The sequence below is a fragment of the Heterodontus francisci genome, chromosome 39, assembly GCF_036365525.1.
Source record: "Heterodontus francisci isolate sHetFra1 chromosome 39, sHetFra1.hap1, whole genome shotgun sequence".
Taxonomy (NCBI): Eukaryota; Metazoa; Chordata; class Chondrichthyes; order Heterodontiformes; family Heterodontidae; genus Heterodontus; species Heterodontus francisci.
Window position 1 is genome coordinate 33,915,229 of NC_090409.1, and position 22,951 is coordinate 33,938,179.

Sequence of the window (22,951 nt, forward strand, 5' to 3'; positions counted from 1 at the left end):
ACCGGGCCGATTACGCCCCATCAGTCTACTCTCAATTGTCAGCAAAGCGATGGAAGGGGCCATCGACAGTGTTATCAAGTGGCACTTGTTCATCAATAACTTGCTCACTGACACTCAGTTTGGGTTCCATGAGGGACACACAGCTCCTGACCTCATTACAGCCTTAGTCCAAGCATAGCCAAAAGAGCTGAACTCCAGAGGTGAGGTGAGAGTGACTGCCTTTGACATCAAGATAGCATTTGACTGAGTATGGCATCAAGGAGCCCTAGCAAAACTGGAGTCAATGGGAATCACGGGGAAAACTCTCCACTGTGTGGAGTCATACCTAGCAGAAAAGAAACATGGTTGTGGTTGTGCTGATGACTGTACAATGTTCAGCACCATTCGCTACTCCTCAGATACTGAAGCAGCCCATGTCCATATGCAGACCTGGACAACATCCAGGCTTGGGTTGATAAGTGGCAAGTAACAGTCGCGCCACACAAGAGCCGGGCAATGACCATCTCAAACAAGAGAGAATCTAACCATCTCCCCTTGATGTTCAATGGCATTACCATCGCTGAATCCCCCACTATCAACATCCTGGGGTTACCATTAACCAGAAACTGAACTGGACTAGCCACATAAATACTGTGGCTACATAAGCCGATCAGAGGTGGAGAATTCTGCGGCGAGTAACTCACCTCCTAACTCCCCAAAGCCTGTCCACCATCTACAAGGCACAGGTCAGGAGTGTGATGGATACTCTCCACTTGCCTGGCTGGGTGCAGCTTCAACAACACTCAAGAAGCTCGACACCATCCAGGACAAAGCAGCCCGCTTGACTGGCACCCCTTCCACCACCTTCAATATTCACTTCCTTCACCACTGACACACAGTAGTAGCAGTACGTACCATCTACATAATGCACTGCAGCAACTCACCAAGGCTCCTTCGACAGCACCTTCCAAACCCGTGACCTCTACCACCTAGAAGGACAAGGGCAACAAAAGGCATGGGAACACCACCCAAGTTCCCCTCCAAGTCACACACCATCCTGATTTAGAACTATATTGCGGTTCCTTCACTGTCACTGAATCAAAATCCGGGAACTCCCTTCCCAACAGCACTGTAGGTGTACCTACACCCCAAGGACTGCAATGGTTCTTAAGGGTAATTAGGGATGGGCAATAAATTGTGGCCGAGACAGCGACACCCATGTCTCAGGAACAAATTAAAAAACTTTCCTCTGTGGTAGATAAAGCATTTGTTGCAGTCATAGAGAGATACAACACTGAAACAGCCCTTCAGCCCACCGGGTCTGTGCTGACCATCAACCACCCATTTATACTAATCCTACATTAATCCCATGTCCCCTACCACATCCTCACAATTCTCTTACCACCTACCTACAATAGGGACAATTTACAATGGCCAATTTACCTATTAGCCTGCAAGTCTTTGACTGTGGGAGGAAACTGGAGCACCCAGCAGAAACCCACGCGGCCACAGGGCGAACTTGCAAACTCCGCACAGGTAGCACCCAGAACTGAACCTGGGTCACTGGAGCTGTGAGGCTGCAGTGCTAACCACTGTGCCACTGTGCAGCCTGGATATGTAATATCCAACAAGGTGACATTTCATTGAAATTTTAAAGCTATCAGATTTTGTTAGAATAGGTAAATTGAAAAGAACGAAGTGGGAAACTTCTGATAGCTTTTGTAAACCAAGTAGTTCTGTAAAGTTACTGAATTTCAATATTACAGGAATCTGTTTTGTTATTTTGCTCCCATTCTGTCTCCCATTCTGTCTCCCCCAATCTAACCAAATTGGTCCCACCTCCATTCTCAGTTAAGAAAGCAGGACAATTCATAGAGCTGAATGGATGACTCCATTGATAGTAACTGGTCAATTTGCTGGGAAGCTTGCTTGTGCACTGCAGGGTGAGGTGAGCGCTTAAAGGTGATCCCCACCCCAGTAAGTCTCGAAATGTCATTAACCTGCAAAGTATTTTATAATTGGTTTCATGCAGCCTCATCATCAGAATGTTTCAAAACAGCACATAATGAACTACTTTCAAAGCACAGTGCTTTATAATTGTAGGAGAGGAAGATTATTCCATCAATATAAACATAATTCTTACATGAACCTTCCTGATCAGGAACTTGGAACAGCACTGCTTAAAATCAAGATCTATTTAGTAAAACAGTTTGCTTTATTTTTACTAAACTTGCAAGATCTAGAATGCACTCATACATCTGAGGTTGCTTTCCCACTCCATGCCATATTTTACAGTATTGGTTTTAAACATGATTTCAATTGCATTCAGCCTTAATTATTACATACCTAACAACCTACAAAATTTGGAAAAGCTGTCAAGCTGTTTCAAAAAACCTATCACAGCTCCTGAAAATTAACAACTCATGAAATAATCAACAACTGAAAAATAGCCTTGAATAAATGCATTTTTTCTGTGACAGATGAAAGGAAACAGTTAAACTGGGAGTACAGTGGGTCATGACCTTACAATGACATAAACTACAGCTATCACCAATATTCTCAGTTGTGACCAATACATTAAAAACAATTTTTGCAGTGTGGGATTTAGAGGGAGTACAATTAGGTAGGAGCGTGCAGCAGCCACCAAATGATAGGGGGGTAAGCAATGAGGAAGGTAAAGTCTAGAGTAGTCAACAGACTTAACGGAATATGCAGGAAGGTCAAAGGTGAGAAATTGGATAGTCTTTGAGGAAATTCAGAAGAATGTTTTCTCTATTAAAGTTTGACAAGTCTTAGTGTGAGATAGTACTGGTTCAAGTGGTCCTGGCTCCTCAGACTTTTCAAGCCTGGTTCCTGCTTATCCTCTTAGAACTTTGAATGTCAGTCCACATAGTGGATTCCTTTCTCAATGACTATGTTGTACAGAATGCAGCAAGCTATTGCAATCCTTGAGAAGTTTGCAAGACTCTCCTAAATTAATCTGGGCAGCAGAAGCTGTGCTTCACAATGTTTGTGGTTTGCTTGATGCACACTGGAATGGTGCCAGGGGTTTGTTGTATTTGTGTTCTATTGGTGTTTTATGCCACATAGGGTCAGGAGCCAAGACATCAGAACATGAGCCCAGACACCCCAATAACCTACCATTCACTCCCTGGCTTTCTGCGTATAACAGGAATATGGTGGAACACACAAGAAATAGGAGCAGGAGGAGACCATATGGCCCATTGAGCCTGCTCTTCCATTCAAAACGATCACAGCTGATCTTAGGATTCAACCCCACTTTCCCGCCCACTCTCTATATCCCTGGATTCCCTGAGAGACTAAAAATCTGTCTATCTCAGCTGTCACGGAACTGTATTTATTTTCTCCTCGGATTAAACATTGTGCCTTTAAGACTCTGTTTAAAAACAGTGCGCCTTTAAAAACTAAGAGGCACAGTGTGCCAGCAGCTGTGCCTGTCCTTAGGCCACAGCAGGAGAGAGAGGTCTCATGGTGTACTGGAACAATTTGACTGTGTAAAAACTGGCTGAGACCAGTTTTGAGAGACATGAGCGAAGCGTGCTTACTGAAGGAAAGAGCTGTCTATTTCTCTCAGCAGAAATTCTACAATGAGTTACTGGCCATGTTAATTGCCTAAGGAGGAAGAAACCCTTTGAAGAGACCATCTGTATTGCTGGAGGTAGCAAAATTCCTTTACTTCCAACCCAAGAAGTCTTTGCTTCCAAGATTGAATCTCTCTTGACTGTGGTTTTTGGAATTCACTGTAAATTTTCAACTGAGAGACTGTTGTTTTTTGGACCCATTGCTATATTCTCTATTGCTATATTCCTTGTTTAAAGAACTGTTTGATGTCTGCTGCAGCCGAAGTGTTTGAATGCCTATCTACTGAAGGATTGTTTCATCAAATCTGCGTGGAGACTTTGAGTGGCATTTGATTATTTTTACACTAGGATACCTCACCCATCAGGGACATAATCTGAACAGTAGTTATATTATTGGACAAAACATTAAATGGGAAATTATCAGAGCTTGTAACAAAGGTAATGTATTAATTGTGGGGGACTTTAATTTGCATATAGACGGGAACAATCAAATTGGCAACAGTAGTGGAGAAGATGAATTTGTAGAATATTTTTGTGACAGTTTCTTGAAGGCAATATACTGTAGAACTGACTGGGGATAATTCTATCTTGGATCTTGTGTTGTGTAATGAAACAGGGTTAATTAGCAACGTCGTAGTAAAAGATCCACTGGGAAACAGTGATCATAATACCATTGAATTTCATGTTAAGTTTGAAAGTGGCACATTTCAATCACAAACAAGAATCTTAAACTTAAAGCCAATTATGAAGGTATGAGGAGAGAACTGGCTAAGGTTAATTGGGCAAATAGACTAAAAGGGTATGGCGGTAAATGAAGAGTGGGAAACATTTAAGGAAACAATTCAAAAGATTCAACAAAAACACATTTCACTGAAAAACAAAAACTCGTCATTAAAGGCTCATTCAGGAAGGTAAGGAGAGTACTAGACTAAAACAAGAGGCTTACAATGTTGCAAAAAATAGTAGCAAGTCTGAGGATTGGGAGTGATTTAGAAATCAGCAAAGGGCCACCAAAAAGTTGATGTAAAAAGGGAAAAAATAGAATGAGAGTAAACTAGCTAGCAATATTAAAAAAAGATTGTAAGAGCTTTTATAAGTACATAAAAATGAAAAGAGTAGCTAATGTAGACATTGGTCCATTGGAGGCAGGGACAGGGGAAATCATCATGGAGATAAAACTATCTTGGATCTCGTATTGTGTAATGGTAGAGGCAATGAACAAATATTTTGTGTCTGTCTTCACAGTGGAAGACAGAAGTTCCATACCAGAAATAGGCAGTAACCTAGCAGCTAAAAAGAGTAAGGAAATTAAGGATATTGATATCAGCCAAGAAAAGGTATTGGAGAAACTTGAGGGACTAAAATATGACAAGTCCCCGGGACCAGATGGCTTATGCCTTAGGGTTATAAAAGAGATAGCTGTAGAGATAGTGGCTGCGCTAGCTCTGATTTTCCAGAATTCCTTAGATTCAGGAACGGTCCCATCAGATTGTAAGTTGGCAAATGTTACACTGCTTTTCAAGAAAGGAGGGAGAGAGAAAACAGGGAACTACAGGCCAGTTAGCCTAACATCAGTCATTGGGAAGATGCTGGAAACTACTATTAAAGAAGTCTTAACAATGCACTTGGAAAAGCACAGTATGATTAGAACAAGTCAGCTTGATTTTACTAAAGGGAAATCCTGTTTGACAGATTTATTTGTGTTTTTTGAGGATGTAACTAGTAGGGGAAATAAAGAGTTGATGTATTATACCTGGGTTTCCAAAAGTCATTCGATAAGGTGCCACACAAAAGGTTAGTAGGCAAGATAAGGGCTCATGCATTGGGAGTAATATATTAGCTTGGATAGATGTTTGGTAAACAGACAGGAAGCAGCAAGTAAATCAGCAGATAAGGCTAGAGGTTACAAAGATAATAAAAAAGGACAAAACTAATGGCTCTGTAGGTTACAGTCTATTTCTGGTATGGAACTTGTGTTTTCTACTGTGAAGACAGACACGAAATGTTTGTTCAATACCTCTGCCATTTCCTCATTCCCCTTCATAATTTCTCCTGTCTCTGCTTTTAAGGGACCAATGTTTACTTTAGCTACTCTCTTCCTTTTGATATACCTATAAAGGCTCTTACTGCCTAGTTTACTCTCATTCTATTTTTTCCTTTTCTATCAACTTTTTGGTGGCCATTTGCTGGTTTCTAAAACACTCCCAATCCTCAGACTTGCTACTCTTCTTTGCACTATTGTAACCCTCTTCTTTTAATCTAATACTATCTTTAACTTCCTGAGTGAGTCACAGATGGGTCTTTATTGCTGAGTTTTTGTTTTTCAATGGAATGTATTTTTGTTGAACGTTTTGAATTGTTTCTTTAAATTTTTCCCATTGTTCATTTACCGCCATACCTTTTAGTCTATTTGTCCAATTAACCTTAGTCAGTTCTCCCCTCATGTCTTTTGGCTTTGTTTAAGATTCTTGTTTGTGATCAAACGTAACATGGAATTCAATGGTATTATGATCACTGCTTCACTACACAATACTGGATCTAAGTTAGCTTTATCCCTAGTTGCCTCCACAACATATTGCTCCAAGAAACTGTCCTGAACATATTCTGTAAACTCATCTTCTCGACCACTCCTGCCAATTTAATTCTCCCTGTCTATAAGAAGATTACATTGTCTTTGATACAAGCTTCAATAATTCTTGTTCAATGCTCTGTCCAACAGTATAATTACTGTTAGGTGACCTATAAACTACTCCCACCAGTGTTTTCTGCTTCTTGCTATTCCTTATTTCCACCCCTACTGATTCTACTTCATGATCTTCTGAGACCTCAATGTCTGATTCACAACAACATAAATTATTCCCCAGGAAAAGAAGCTTATTTAAATGACTTAAGATTATTCAGGAATATTTCATGAAATCAGGTCTTTTCCAGGATGGTATTTTGCCTCCCTGGTGCCAGGGTCAAGGTTGTCACTGAGGAGCTGCAGAGCACTCTGAGGGGGGATGGTGAACAGCCAGAGGTTGTGATACATCTTGATACAAATGACATAGGTAGAGAGGAGGATGAGGTTCTGTAGGCAGATTTTAGGGATCTAGAAAGAAGACGAGCAAGCTGGGCCTCAAAGGTAGTAATCGCTGTATTACTACTGGTGCCATGTGCTCGTGAATATAGAAATAGGATGATAGAGCAGATGAATGCCTGGCTGGAGAGATGGTGCGGGAGGGAGGGCTTTAGATTCCTGGGATATTGGGACTGGTCCTATACAGGCTGGACTGGTTGCCCTCATCCCAGTGAGTTCATATAGAGAATTGGCCCGGTGGGGCGGTTTGCCAGTGCCGTTGGGGAGGGTTAAAACTAATTTGACAGGGGTTGGGAACCAGGATGTCGCATTAGAAAGGAGAAACAAGATGCACAAAGGATTGGGAGAGGCAGATAGCACTAGAGTAAGAAATAATAAAGTATTAGGTGAAGTCAGAGTAAGAGAGAATGCAGCAAGGTCATTGATTTTATATACTGCAAGGTGTACTCTATCCTCTATATTAACTCAAGAATGTGTTTAAAAAGATGAAATAACACTTTTTGCTGCCTTTTCCAATTACCGATTTGCCAAATAAAAGCATGAAGCACTGAGAATTTTACCATCTTTTGTTCCAAATGAAATCTACTACTCGAGAAATCAACATATTCCCACAAGAAGAAAAGATGGTCCTGCAAAAGCTGGAGTTCATTGGACTAACAGAAAAATTAAAATTAGACTTATGAAAGAGGCATTTGACAAATCAAGACTTAACAATATAAAGCTCCATTGTCTAGTAATCCCCATTGTTACCTGTGGTCAAGTAGCCTTCACCCTTGAGGAAACACTTATGACAAGAGTAGAATGTGAGCAAAGGGTGTCAGTGAGTGGGATGGATTATTGACTGTGGGATTACTTTGTGCTGGGGGCTGGGGTGGGCACAGGGTTTCAGAATTGGTATGCCAGATGACTGCATTGCCTCAGATCAGCTGATGCGTGCCTGAATGAACTTGTCCCATGCATCCCTGGCAGCTAATTTTGTAGCTGCAGGTACCCTGGCCTAAAGGCCTGCTTGGGTCTGGAAAAAAAAACCCGACCCGAACCCGACAGAAGCGCATCGGACCTGAGCCTGACCCGACCCTGACCATAGTACACTCACTGTACTTACCACTTTTGGATGGATGGAATGGAAGGAAGCTGCAGCATGAGCGTGATGACATCATAGAGATGCTCACTCGCTCACTGTGCAGACTCAGAGTCTTTGGAGTCCGGATGCACGTTTCCCTCCTTGACGTCCCGGACTCCCAGCTCAGGCAGGCTTTTCAAATATTGACGCTTACTTACTCGACTTCCTTTTTCCTCCCAGCAGAGAAAAAGGTAGTATGGCGTGTGTCCGACCCCGACCCGGACCCAGACCGACCCGGACTGACCCGAGCCCGAAAGCCGGACCCGGTAGAGCGACCCAACCTGCCTGAACCCGACACATGTCGTCGGGTCCTGTCGGGTTCAGGTCGGGTACCAGGCCTTGACCCTGGCTATATCAGGCTCCTCTTGTTGCTGTTTCTCCTCCTCCTCCACTATGCGCTTTGTTGTGAATGTGGCAGCACTCCACTATTGCCCTGGATGCCCTTGCTAGTGCGTACTGAGGGGCTTCCACAGACCTGTCCAGATACTGGAATCACATCTTCAGCATCCCGATGGCCTGCTCAATTATCAGTCTTGTGTTCACATGGCTTCTGTTGCATCTTACTTGTGCGTCTGTGGTAGGGCACCTCACAGGTGCCATCAGCAACGTCTGTAGAGAGCAGCCCTTGTCTACAAGGAGCCAACCACTGAATCTGCTTGGAGGTGCAAATATCTGTGGGAGACTTGACTGCCACAGAATGAAGACATCATCGCAGCTTCCCGAGTATCCTGCACAGACATGCATAATAATCTTTCGGTGGTTACATACCAACGGAACAATAATGGAGTGGTATCCGTTATGATTGATAAATACTGGTGGTTAATCTGAGGGTCCTTTGATTGCCATGTGTTCAATCTATGACTCCCTGTACCTGTGGGAATCCAGCCAAGGCAAAAAATCCGAGGGCCATCTCATTCTGACTTGCTTCATCAGTGGAAAAGTGGATATAAGTGGCAGCCCTGGCAGACTTGGCATCCATCACCTTGGAGATGCAGCAGTGCGCAGCAGACTGAGATCTACAGATGTCACCACCAGATCCCTGGAAACAGTCAGAGGTGAAAGATTTCAGGGTAGTGGTGATTTTGACCGCCACCTGCAATGCTTGCCCACCTGATCCATTTGGCAGAAGGTCTTCTTCCAAGAGGATGCAAACAACAGCAAAGTCTTGATTTGAGAACCTGAGCCTCCTGAGGCACTGCTGCTCAGTCATGTCCGGAAAGCTCATCCTATGCCATATATCCTGGGCTGCGGGTATCGTCTCCTGCGAGCTGGAGCTCTCTGTCCATCTCCTCAATCCTGTGGTGTGGCAGATGGCTGAAGAGAAGGCAGCTGCTGCTCCTGCTCCTAGTGTTGCTGGTGCTACTCCTCCTGTTCCTCATCAGCGGTCCAAAGTAAAGCTGCATAAGTGGCTTGCATGCTGTTGTGAAGGCTGACAGATGGGAAGTGCAAAAAACTCCTGGGTAGCAGGTCTTGCTCAACCTGACGAGTTCCAGGAAACCCAGTAAACCCCAGCACTGGCAGTTGAAGGCAGTATCCATGGTCAATTGGCTTTTAGGATGTGTTAATGGCAGACCTGCCTGTAGCATGGGGGTTTCCGGTAGGATCTTAAATGCCCTCCAGTTAAATGTGGATATCAGTAAGTTCTTGCCAGCTTCTAGACCTTACAGCAGTTTTTGAAGTTTTAATCTTTCGCATGCACCAACACCAGCCTATCCCAATGTCACCCTGGCAGAACAAGCTTCCCGTAGAAGACCAGGACGGTATTTCAGCCCAACAACTGTGCAACAGTTTGCGAACACTATGGCTTTGCAGGAACATACCAAAGGGCTGGGACTAGCACAGACACCTGGAGTGGTAAGCAACATACAGTTTTAAAGAGTCTGAAGATTGCCTCCATTAATGTGCATAGCGTTAAGTCCGCTATGTGATGAGTTTAGACCTTGGCGTACCTTGCCAAGGTCAAAGCCGACCTGCTGTTTCTGCAAGAGTGTGGAAACGGCACCTCAGCACTTTTCGGTGTTGGTCACTATAGTGGTCCCATGGGCCATCGATCTGGTCAGGGGGAAATGATTCCCGTTCCTCTGGCCTGGTTATTCCGTTGTTTGGAGGCAACTTCACCATCTCCAAAGTTAAGGACGTGGTGAGTGGTAGCCTACTCATAGCAGACGTAATGTACAGAAATGCTCCACTCAGGTTAATCAATGAGTACACCCTGGTTCAAAACAGTAAGCATCCGCCCACTGCGGCTGGCGATGTCCAGGCTGGTCCTTCTGGGCTTCAACTCTATCATCGATGCAGCTGGATGATCCAGCAGGGCCAACAGCAAACTGGACGCCACGTCCAGACTCCTGATAGAAATGGCAAAAAAAGACACGGTGCTGCACGACGTCTTCAGCAGCCCTGCAGATGAAACGCAGCGTAGATACACCTGGTCAAGACCAGACGGGTCCATCCATTCCAGAATAGATTTCCTATTTGTGTCCTATTCACGGTCAGATCCACCAAAGCCTTCTCTGTCCCCTACTAGCTGACTGTCACTTACAGGAAGGCCAGAGGGTTGGCAGGGGGACATGGAACCTGAGTATGAAATTGCTGACCCCAGAAAACATCATGGAACTCAATGAATTAAAAGGTTGGAGAACCGTGAAACCCTGCTTTGAATTCCCGATGCACTGGTGAGAAGCGACCAAGGCAAACATCAAGAGGTCCTCAAAGGTATTCAGAGGGCAAGAGAGAGAGAGACAGACAGAAATGTTCCAACTCCAGAAAAGAATGCAGAACCTGCTCCTGCTTCAGTCGATGGGGGTCGAGGCCAAGGAGGATCTCCACGAGGTGACGAGCCAGCAGACCTCGCTCTTTGCTGCGGAGGCCTCCAAGAATATCTTCCGGTCCCAGAATTCACTCTGTGGAGCAAGATGAGACATGTTCGCGCTTCTTCTTCAAAAAAGGAGAGCTTTGTGATCAGCAGCCTGTGGGAAGACGACGGCTCAGAAACGTCATTGCAGTTTGACAAACTAAAGGATCAGCAAATCCTTTTATGCCAGGCTGTATGATGTGAAGCCCAGAGACAGCACGGCCTCGAAGTCCGTCCTGTCCTCTAGAAGGACGTCTTAGATGGAAATATGCGGGAGAGTCTGGACAAGCCACTAATTTTAGACAAGCTGACAAAGGCTGTCAGGTCCTTTGAGACGAATAAAACTCCTGGCAGTGACGGCTTACTGGCCAACTCTGTGGGACTGGATTGGCTCAGACTTGCTGGAAGTGTCCGAGAGAATGCTTCTGGCTGGCAGCACATCAGAATTTATGAGAAAAGGCATCATCACCCTCATCTATAAGTGGAAGGGGAGAGGGAAAAAAAAATCAGAAATTGGAAACCCATTTCACTGCTTAATGTGGACTACAAAATTCTGTCCAAGGTCATCGCAAATTGAGTCAGGTCTGCTCTGAAGTTGGTGATTCAACCCGATCAGACCTGTACTGTACCAGGCAGGAAGATTTGTGACAGCCTCATGCTGCTCAGGGATACGATCGCCTATGTCGGGTCAGAGGGGTGGACACCTGCCTCGTCAGCTTGGACCAGGAGAAGGCCTTTGACAGGTTATTACACACCAACATGATGGACGTGCTCTCCAAAATGGAATTTGGGAAGGGAATCTGCAACTGGATCCAACTACTCTACACAAACATCAGTAACGCAGTCTCAACTAATGGGTGGGAATCGGAAGTTTTCTGATCAAATCTGGAGTCAGGCAGGGCTGTCTTCTCTACTGTCGTTTGCCCGATTGAACCTTTTGCTGAGTCCATTAAGAAGGATGCGGGCATAAGAGGGGTGACACTCTCAGGCAGCGGAGGAACTTAGTTCAAAGCATCCTTGTACATGGATGACAATCGCCATCTTCTGCTTGGATCCGCTGTCAGTTCACAGATTGATGAGCGTTTGCCACCAGTTCGCACTAGTCTTAGGAACCACAGTAAATCGCGGCAAGAGTGAGGCCATATTCTTGGGAACTAGGCCGACTGATCCTTTGTCCCCGTCACCATCTGGTTTGATTAACTGAAGGTGCTAGCAATATGGTTTGGATGGAGTGTGCTGCAAAAACTGGAAGGAGCGTATAGCCAAGGTGAAACAGAAACTGGTCATATGCGATGCTCCCTTTCCATTTCGGCTCAACCTGGTCATCAGATACGAGGTGCTCTCGATGTTGCTGTACATGGCACAGGTCTGGCTCATACCCTGCTCCTGCTCCATGGTTGTCAGCTGAGCCATCTTCTGCTTTACCTGGAAATCGAAAATGGACGGTATCTGCAGGGACACTATGTTCAAACCTCTAGATAAAGGGGGAAAAAACGTACCCAGAGTCACCTTGTCCTAATAGCCACCTTTGTGTGTGGCTACATCAAGCTGTGCATAGACCGCAAGTACACAAACACCAAGTGTCACAATGTGCTGAGGTTCTGTCTCCGGTGTTACGAAGGATGGGACTGGCCACGTTGCTGCTGAATGTTCTATGCAGTTGAACCCTACTGTACCACTTGTCCTTTGTGGAAAAGTTTGTACAGAAAAATACTTTTGACCACAAGTCCATAAGGCAGTGATCTGCACATAACATCCTCAAGGCCCTGTGGGAACAGGAGATAGTGGATCCTGTCGGATGGTTCCCTGATCAGACTGTCAAACTCATTTGGCACATTGTCTCATTGCCAGAACTTTCAAACAAGAACCAAATCGTAGCTTGGCAGGTGGTGAGAAGGGCCTTCCAGTCAGATTCTTCCTGCACACCAGGAGTCTCACCACCTCTGCACACTGCCCTCATGGCAACTGCAGTGGGGAAAGAGACTGGCACCCGTGGGAAAGTAGCAAATGTAACCCCACTATTTAAGAACGGACTGAGAGAGAGAAAGAAGGAGAACTACAAACCTGTTAGTTTGACATCAGTAATATGGAAGATTTTAGTTTAGAGATACAGCACTGAAACAGGCCCTTCGGCCCACCGAGTCTGTGCCGACCAACAACCACCCATTTATACTAACCCTTCAGTAATCCCATATTCCCTATCACCTACCTATACTAGGGGCAATTTACAATGGCCAATTTACCTATCACCTGCAAGTCTTTTGGATGTGGGAGGAAACCGGAGCACCCGGCGAAAACCCACGCAGACACAGGGAGAACTTGCAAACTCCGCACAGGCAGTACCCAGAATTTTAGAATTTGTTATAAAGGATGTGATAACTAGACACTTAGAAAACAATTTCATTGGGCAGGGTCAACTTGGATTTAAGAAAGGGAAATCATGTTTGACAAACCTGTTGGAGTTTTTTGAGGATGTTACTTGCAGCATAGATAAAGGAGAACCACTGGATGTGGAGCATTTGAATTTTTAGAAAGCTTTTGATAACATCCCACAAAGGAGGTTCGTAAATAACATTAGAGCTCATGGGATTGGGGGGTAATAAAAACATAGAAAATAGGAGCAGGAGTAGGCCATTCAGCCCTTTGAGCCTGCTCCACCATTCATTATGATCATAGCTGATCATCCAACTCAGTAACCTGTTCCCGCTTTTGCCCAATACCCTTTGATCCCTTGAGACCCAAGAGTTATATCTAACTCCTTCTTGAAAACATACAATGTTTTGGCCTCAACTGCTTTCTGTGGTAGCGAATTCCACAGGCTCACCACTCTCTACCATTTCTAAAGGGCAGCACAGTGGCGCAGTGGTTAACACCGCAGCCTCACAGCTCCAGGGACCCGGGTTCGATACCGGGTACTGCCTGTGTCGAGTTTGCAAGTTCTCCCTGTGTCTGCGTGGGTTTTCTCCGGGTGCTCCGGTTTCCTCCCACAAGCCAAAAGACTTGCAGGTTGATAGGTAAATTGGCCATTATAAATTGTCACTAGTATAGGTAGGTGGTAGGGAAATATAGGGACAGGTGGGGATGTTTGGTAGGAATATGGGATTAGTGTAGGATTAGTATAAATGGGTGGTTGATGTTCGGCACAGACTCGGTGGGCCGAAGGGCCTGTTTCAGTGCTGTATCTCTAATCTCTGGGTGAAGAAATTTCTCCTCATCTCAGTCCTGAAAGGTTTACCCCGTATCCTTAGACTATGACCTCTGGTTCTGGACTCCCCCACCATCGGGAACATCCTTCCTGCATCTACCCTGTCAAGTCCTGTTTGAATTTTATAGGTTTCTAAGAGATCCCCATCACTCTTCTGAACTCCAACGAATATTATCCTAACCGACTCAATCTCTCCTCATACGTCAGTCCCGCCATCCCAGGAATCAGTCTGGTAAACCTTCGCTGCACTCCCTCTGTAGCAAGAACATCCTTCCTCAGATAAGGACACCAAAACTGCACACAATATTCCAGGTGTGGCCTCACCAAGGCCCTGTATAATTGCAGCAAGACATCCCTGCTCCTGTACTCGAATCCTCTCGCTATGAAGGCCAACATATCATTTGCCTTTTTTACCGCCTGTTGCACCTGCATGCTTACCTTCAGCGACTGGTGTACGATAACACCCAGGTCTCGCTGCATATTCCCCTCTCTCAGTTTATAGCCGTTCAGATAAAAATCTGCCTTCCTGTTTTTGCTACCAAAGTGGATAACCTCACATTTATCCACATTATACTGCATCTGCCATGCATTAGCCCACTCAGTCAACTTGTCCAAATCACCCTGAAGCCTCTCTGCATCCTCCTCACAACTCGCCCTCCCACTCAGTGTTGTGCCATCTGCAAATTTGGAGATATTACATTTAGTTCCCTAATCTAAATCATTAATGTATATTGTGAATAGCTGGGGTCCTAGCACCGATTCCTGTGGTACCCCACTAGTCACTGCCTGCTATTCAGAAAAAGATCCATTTAGCCCTACTCTTTGTTTCCTGTGCCAACCAATTTTCTATCCATTGCAATACACTACCCCCAATCCCATGCGCTTTAATTTTACACGCTAATCTCTAATGTGGGACTTTGTTGAAAGCCCAAATAAACCATATCCACTGGCTCCCCCTCATCAACTCTACTAGTTACATCCTTGAAGAATCCTAGTAGATTTGTCAAGCATGATTTCCCTTTCGTAAATCCATGCTGACTCTGTCCGATTCTACCACTGTTCTCTAAGTGCTCTGCTGTAAAATCTTTGATAATGGAGTCTAGAATTTTCCCCACTACCGACTTCAGGCTGACTGGTCTATAATTCCCTACTTTCTCTCTACCTCCCTTTTTAAACAGTGGGGTTACATTAGCTACGCTCCAATCTGTAGGAACTATTCCAGAGTTTATCGACTGGTATAGATTGAGAATTGGTTAACAGACAGAAAACAGAGAGTAGGAGTAAATGGGTCAATCTCAGCATGGCAGGCTGTTATTAGTGGGACACCCAAGGATCAGTGCTGGATGTGGGGATCAAATGTAATATTTCCAAATTTGCTGATTGTACAAATTGTAGGTGGGAATGTAAGTTGTGAGGAGGATGCAAGGAGGCTTCAAAGGGACTTGGGTAGGCGAAATGAATGGGCATGAATGTGGCAGATGGAATATAATGTGAATAAGTGTGATGTGATCCACTTTGGTAGAAAAAAAACAGAAAGACAGAGTATTTCTTAAATGGAGAGAGGTTGGGAAGTGTTGATGTCCAAAGGGACCTGGATGTCCTTGTTCATGAATCACTAAAAGCTAGCATGCAGGTGCAGCAAGCAGTTCGGAAGGCAAATGGTATGTTGGCCTTCATCATTACAGGATTTGAGTACAGAAGTAAAAATGTCTTGCTGCAATTGTATAGAGCTTTGGTGAGACCGCACCTGGAGTATTATGTATATTTTTGGTCTCCTTATCTAAGGAAGGATATACTTGCCATAGAGGGAGTGCAACGTATTTTCACCAGACTAATCCCTGGGCTAGCAGGATTGTCTTATGAGGAGAGATTGAGGAGACTAGGCCTGTATTCTCTAGAGTTTCGATGAATGAGAGGTGGTCTTATTGAAACTTACAAAATTCTTACAGAGCGTGACAGGGTGGATGTAGATAGGATGTTTCCCCTGGCTGGTGAGTCTAGAACCAGGGAACATTGTTTCAGAATAAGGGGTAGGCCATTTAAGTTTGAGAAGGAGGAATTTCTTCACTCAGAAGGTGGTGAATCTTTGGAATTCTCTACCCCAGAGGGCTGTGGAAGCTCAATTAAGCATGTTAAAGACAGAAAAATTGATACATTTTTGGATACTAATGATATCAAGGGATATGGGGATAGTGCGGGAAAGTGGCATTGAGGTAGATGATCAGCCATGATGTAAATGAATGGTGGAGCAGGCTCAATGGATTGAATGACCTCTTCCTGCCCCTATGTTCCTATGCTCCTTCTGGAATGTGCCTTTGCAAAGAAAGTCTGAAAAGAGATGCAGTAGTTTCTATCCAGGTTCTGGAACGCAGGTCTCTGTGCTCTACAGGCTGTTCCCAGAGATGCACACTGAAATAAACACCAACTGCTGCTGCAGGACCATCAACTCGATGAAACACTCACTTTAGTCTGCCCAAAACCCGCTGTTCTCCCAGTGCAAAGAGCTGTCCATGACTGAGTATTGCAGGCTGGCACATTCCAAGGTCCAGGACTATGTGTTGTGGGACGCACTAAAACTTGGAGCAACGCCTCAAAGGCTCAGTGGGGAAAGGCCACTATGTCAGGTCCTCCCGCCAAAGTATACCAAGGGGCTGGAAACGGTGTAAGACTCCTCGGGCTATATGTACCAGAAACTGTTTGGCATGGAATGTAAAATGTACATTGTAAATATAACCTGTAAAAGGCATGTGTAGTGAAGCACCTCATGTACTGTATTGAAAGAAATTGATCTGAATGGCACTTTTTAAATGTTATTTAATATATTTTTAAAAATTTTATGAACAAAGTATACATTTGGAAAAATAAACCTGGTGGGTTAAAATTCCCATGTATTGAGTATCTTTGCTTTCAGAGAACTAACGGTTGCAGCCAGTCCATCCATGAAAAACTCTATCCAGGGTGTATAATAGGCAACCAATCCACAACCTCCAGTTTTCCGCCCACTCAGAGTTAAAATCACCCCTCCACTACCCAGCAAGAGATAGTTCGCAAGAATAGGAACATGAACTAATTTTTCTCTACCTAACCCAAAAGCACTGAAGCCAATTGTAGTGACCTTAATACTACTTCAGCTGGCATCAGCTATTTCCGTACAGATCAGGGATCAAACCCGGAAGTTTCCTTGTCTGTATAATAGAGCTATTATCTACATTAGTTTAATGAACTATTAAGGGAGCCATATTGACTTTGGTTTTCAGTTTTTTTTATCTCCATTAGTTGGTAAAGACTGTTGAAGGACAATGCAGTAATATTTTAAGTTGCTAAAACTCTAAACAAAGCAATAATACAGCTTCAAAAATGAATTTTGTTTTTACCTTTGTGGTGTCTGTACTGGTCCCATTGCTAGATTGCACTGGTTCTGTAAAGACAAAATATATATCATTATTAGTCATAATATCACCTGAAGAAATTTGGGATTTCAGTGATTGCTGTGTCCTTGTTGGATGAGCTTCCCATTTTTCCCAAAAAATTTGCATATTAGGAATTCATCTGCTTCATTTATTGATTAATAGGAAAATAATAGGATATTCAAAGGTAACCTGCAAAAGGAGTTCTCCATAACTGTTGCCAATACGACTCTGTTTAGCAGCCAGGAGGTTATAATCAAACCACTACAAAGTTCTCTTTTTCTGCATTACAACAGTAACTACACTTCAATAAAAGTACTTCATTGGCTGTAAAGCACTTTGAGACATCCAATGGTTGTGAAAGGAGCTATATCAATGCAAGTCTTTCTTTCATTCTTCCATTACTGCTTTCAAATTTTGAGCAAATGACTCACTAGTTCATTCTCTGAAACAAAGGGGAATCATCTTTGAACTAGAGACACTCCAACGATTGAAGTTGGAGCTGCAATTGATGAGTCAAGAAGTGTTGATGAACCTAGCATATTAATACAGTATTAATAAATAGAGCATTATACATGTAGAATGACAACTCAAATGGTTAAAAGAAAATATACTTAACAATCCTCCGAACACCATTATCCTCCTTAAATTATATTGCTTTGATCATTTTTTGTAAGTGTTTAACTAAAGATGGCAGCCACCCATTTCCATTTTGCTGAAGGCATGCATTTCAGTTAGTTTAGGAAATTGTACACCATTTCTAAGTCAGCTGCTGTAAATGGCACACAAGACGCTTTTGTTGCTGGTTGCCATTTTCCGTGAAGAGAAATCTGTAGATAAAGTTCTAAAAAAGTGACAATCAAGTTCAATTTATGTAGTATTATGTCTGGTTCCATTTTCATTAGTTATTTATATTTTTCTTCACAAAAATAATGATGTTATATGGAAAACAAGCAATGAAATAATTTTCCTGCCCATTATTTTATGTCATGTCTGAGAAATACAATATTTGAATATAAAATAATGTAATATTACCAAACTAGAAGGATAGGCAACAGTATCCTTGTTAACTGATGCATTTTTCCCAGGGATGCACTTTTGTAAGGATGAACTGCCTCCAACCAGAGTATTTACAGTTTGCAGCTGGTTGTTAGGGATCCAGTGTCTGGGACTAAGTCAGTAGAAAAAAACCTCTGAATCAAGGTAAGCACTTAGTCTATAGTTTAGACAAAAATCCCTAGGTGATATCCCTTGGCCCAGTTGACTACTGCCTGTAAGTGTGCTAGGAATCCACCTCTGTCACACAGGCACTGGTGGCTGTCATAGTGCGTGTTATACAAATACAGTTACAGGTTGCACAAGCTGCTATATGGAAAGCCTTATAAAGATGCATCAAAGCAATGCAAATGCTTTTTTCCAAGCAACACCAAAAGCTGCCAACTAATCTTGGTGGCTATTAGATCATGCCATCCTGGCACAGAAAATTTGGAAGTCCCTGGTGCAAAGAGGAACTGAATGGACATTGTTCTTATGAGGAATGCATATAGCAGATTATGGCTTGTAGAATGTAAAAGACTCATGGAAAATACACTTATATTGCTTTAATTTATCCTCTTGACCATGTCTGACTGATCTACCATTGCCAATAGCTCGGAAAGGTGCTTAAAAACGAATGAGTGCATTGCTATTCAAAAAAAATATATCTGCCCCAATGGCACATTGGTTCAGGAACAGAGTGACCTATGGGAATCACTTCTTGATGAAGGGTGTTAATTGGGGTCTTACTTGAACACTTATAAGCAGACATTCTCAGACTGGTGGAGGGTTTTAAGTGAGGAGCTACATGTTTGTAATCCATTTACTCTGCACAATAAATGTAAAATTGAGTAAAGATAGGCTCCAGCATTATCCTTCCATAACACACTTTCTGGTGTTGAACACCACTTTATTTATTTTCCTATACAATCAAAACTACAGATGTAGCACTGGCACGATTCTCCAGTTTGTACACCCCTGTGATAAGCTTCTGTAGTATTTTGCGAAACTGTTCCGAAGTGAGAAGTATTATACAGTTAATAGAGAATTAACATACTATCACTGATCCTTTTGAAATTCAAGTTAATGGGGAAAAAAACAGGCATGGTGTAAAACAAGCTGCTAATTCACCATGTTATGTCCCGGCAAGGCAAGGGTGGTCGTTTGAGGGGGAAGGCGGCGTCTTGGGTCCTGGGGGTAGTTGGGGAAGCGGGGGCGGCCCTCAATCGGGCACCCTGTGTGCATTTGTCAGGGCCCCATCTCCCCCACCGGGGCGCATAGAGGCCGTCAGCTTTCATCGGGCGGCCTTTCCCGGCTCCAGGACACCCGCTTGCCATGGGTAAAATCCCCATGGAGGCAGGCGAAGGCCCTTAAGTGGCAACTTAATGGCCCTGATTGACCTGGGGCGGGCAGCCCGTTTTCCGCCCCCCCCCCCCCCCCCACCCTACGTAAAATGGGGCGGAGCGGCAGCAGGTCGGGAAGGCCTCCCAGAGCCTTCCGCTCCATTTTACACTACCACCCATCCCCGGCCACCATCCGGCTCGCTGGGGTAGCGTAAAATTCAGGCCGCTGTATCTAATTCTGGGCACCGCACTTTAGGAGGGACATGAAGAATGGCTTCAGAGATCAGGGACTTCAGTAATATGGACTGATTGGAGAAGCTGGGGTTGTTCTCCTTAGAGAAGAGAAGGTTGAGAGGATGTGTTCAAAATTATGAGGGATCGAGATCGAGTAGATAGAAAGAAACTGTTCCCATTGGTGGAAGGGATGAACAAGAGGGCACAGATTTAAAGGAAGAAATTTTTTCAGGCTGTGAGTGGTTAGGAACTGGAATGCACTATCTGAGTGAGTGTGGTGAAGGCAGATTCAACCGTGGCTTTCAAAAGGGAACTGAATAAGCACCTGAAGAGAGAAAATTTTCAGGGCTATGGGGAAAGGGCAGAGGACTGGGACTAGCTGAGTTGCTCTTCCACAAAGCAAGCATGGACATGATGGACTGAATGGCCTCCTTCTGCACTGCAACCATTCTATGATTCTATTGCTTGGACCAATTTCGGCTCCATTATCTGCGAACCCAAACAGAAATTTGTTGGCAAAATGAACTGGGATAGAAAGAGCTCAAATCAAACAATATAGGATCCAACAAAACAATGAATCAGAATACAGATGCAACCTTATTTTCAGATGAGCAATATTGCAACTATGAATGTTATAATGATGCAACCACAAATAATGCATGATTAATAAAAATACTTCTTGCTTCAGTAAGAATTCCACACCCTTGTCTGCTGAGTGCCTACAGTAAAAATATTAGTTCAACTGAGCAATCGTGATGTCTTTTCAATACTAGTTCACACTCTGAAGATGGGATAAGAAATGCAAAGTATGTGCATGATGGGAGTCATCATATTAACCTTATTATGAAGAAGTAGGGAGTATAAATTAGGAAAATAAAGACACTTTGATTCGAATGTACTTACTTTGAATGTAGGGCTGTTTTCTTTCAACTGCTGCATATTCTGTTTGTGACGAAGGGGCTGCTTTGAAATATATAATAGAGCTTTCAGCTAAACATGTGCCGTTGCCAAATTTTGCCAAGATGACATCAACTTTTGTTATCAACTGATAGTAATATGCGAGTAATTTATTTGCAAAGCATGATATAGTTAATGCATTAGTTTCTGTTATTCAGGTGCAGAAATGTGTTAAAAAAGCGTTATTGAAGTAATTTAAAACACTTCAATCAATAAGAATTGCACTGGCATAGCGATGTGGTGAATGCTAAACTATTTTACTTACTGTTTCCTGGCGAAGCCATTTTGATTTCATTTTGTTGTGATCCACCTTTTGCCCTAAATGAATATTACACAACAGATCGGCTTGTAGGTTTCGCAGCAAAATGTTATATTTTGTAATTTACATTCACTAAGTATATGATTCACAACCAAGTTAAATGTTATATTTAGTAATATCCTCAATATTAATGAGAACTGTTAGATTTTGCTGACTAGCATTAAAAGTTCATTAACACAGAGGCAGATCTTTCTAACGTATATGTTATATGTATAAAGAGTCCAAAAATATTGTTGAAGCTAAATACTTCAAGTAATGGTGACAGGTAACTGAGAAATGCATCATCATTATCTGCAATTCAGTGATAGTAGATGTAGCTGTTTCTGGTTATGGACAGATGACAAACACACTGCCATTTCAGGGTGTTGCTAAATGGAGTCAAGGTCAAGCAACTATAGTTATAGGTAGAATAATATTTTGCTCCCAGATGTGGGTGCAGTAGCTTGTATCTCCTTGTCCTGACAGAGAGAGCGAGAGAGAGAGAGAGAGCGAGAGAGAGAGGTGTGCTAGTGAATGTGGTGCAATGTGTTTGGGTGATTTGGCTGTCATGGTTGAATAGCATGTGCAAGCTGTGAGACGTGGGTGTGAAACTAGAAACAGTGGAAAGTGTGTGAGGGTGAGGTGAGCATATGAATGGCTGGTATGAGTCATAACTGATAGAGATATTTTGTAGGTAAAAGATGGGGGTGTGATGCATTGGGATATGTGAGGCTAATGGTGCAGTTGGTGGGATATGGTATTTGACGATGCATTCAATGCCCTTGGCCACTTGTGTGAGGTCACTAAACATCGTATGGCACACTGTCCAGGTCCTTGGGGTGCTCTGCTGGCACTGACATTCACTTCCATCTGCTCCCACTGCCTTTGCAGTGTCTGTCTGGAGGTCCTCCTGGACCCCTGTGGAAATAGGACCTGTCTCCTCTCCTCCTCCGACACTAAAGCCACTAATGCAGCAGTGCAAAACCTTGGAGTCCACTGTCCGGCATGTTGTGCCATCCCTGTGTCTTTCCCAGGCCAAAGTCACTTCTGCAATGAATTCCAGTACCTACACTCATCACACTGCACCTCTCCTTTAAGGGGTGCAGGTTGGGCATGCAGCCACATAGAAGTGCGCTCATTGCTGGGCTGCACACTGTAATTATGTAAATTAGCAAGCAGTGCAAAGTTCAAGTAGTGCCTGCATTGGAAGGAACAGGTGTGGGTTGATCACGCATTGCGATTCCAGTTTTCATTTTTGGACCTTACCAATTTCCAGGCCATTATGTTTAAAAAAAAAATCTTCATTGTCATTCCAAAAAGTGTATGTTCCTATTCCTCATAGGAACCTATTCCTCGTAGGAACATAGAAACAGCAGTAGGCCATTCATTCGCTGGACCCTGTTCTGTCATTCAGTTCGATAATTGCTGATCTCTACCTCGACTCCATTTACCCTTGTTGGTTTCATTTACCCCGACACCCTTACCTAACAACAACATACTAATCTCAGTCATGAAAGCTCCAATTGACCCAGCATTTACAGCCTTTTGGGTGAATGAGTTCTGAATTTCCACTACCCTTTGTGTGAAAAAAGTGCTTCCTAATTTCTCTCCTAAATGGCCTTACTCTAATTTTAAGATTACACTCCATGTTATTGATTCTCCCACAGAGAATATAATTTCTCTGCATCCGCCTATCAAACCCCTTTATCATTTACCAGACCTTGAATAGATCATCCCCTAACCTACAAATATCAAGGGAATCCAAGCCAAATTTATGCAACTTATTCTCAAAATTTAATTCTTTTAGCCTTGGCATTTTCTGGTGAACCTGTGCT

At 43.5% G+C, this 22,951-nt stretch overlaps 1 protein-coding gene across 2 annotated transcripts in view; it reads right to left on the reverse strand.

The window, feature by feature from the left end:
- LOC137352710 (carcinoembryonic antigen-related cell adhesion molecule 5-like) overlaps nucleotides 1-22,951 on the reverse strand; it is a 721,824-nt gene that overhangs the window by 10,413 nt on the left and 688,460 nt on the right. For both annotated transcript variants that reach the window (XM_068018446.1, XM_068018445.1), the window contains 3 exons: nucleotides 21,084-21,136; nucleotides 20,765-20,824; nucleotides 17,217-17,260 (listed from right to left, as the gene is read on the reverse strand). In XM_068018446.1, coding sequence (XP_067874547.1) covers nucleotides 17,217-17,260; nucleotides 20,765-20,824; nucleotides 21,084-21,136 — 157 coding nt within the window. The remainder of the gene's footprint in view (nucleotides 1-17,216; nucleotides 17,261-20,764; nucleotides 20,825-21,083; nucleotides 21,137-22,951) is intronic.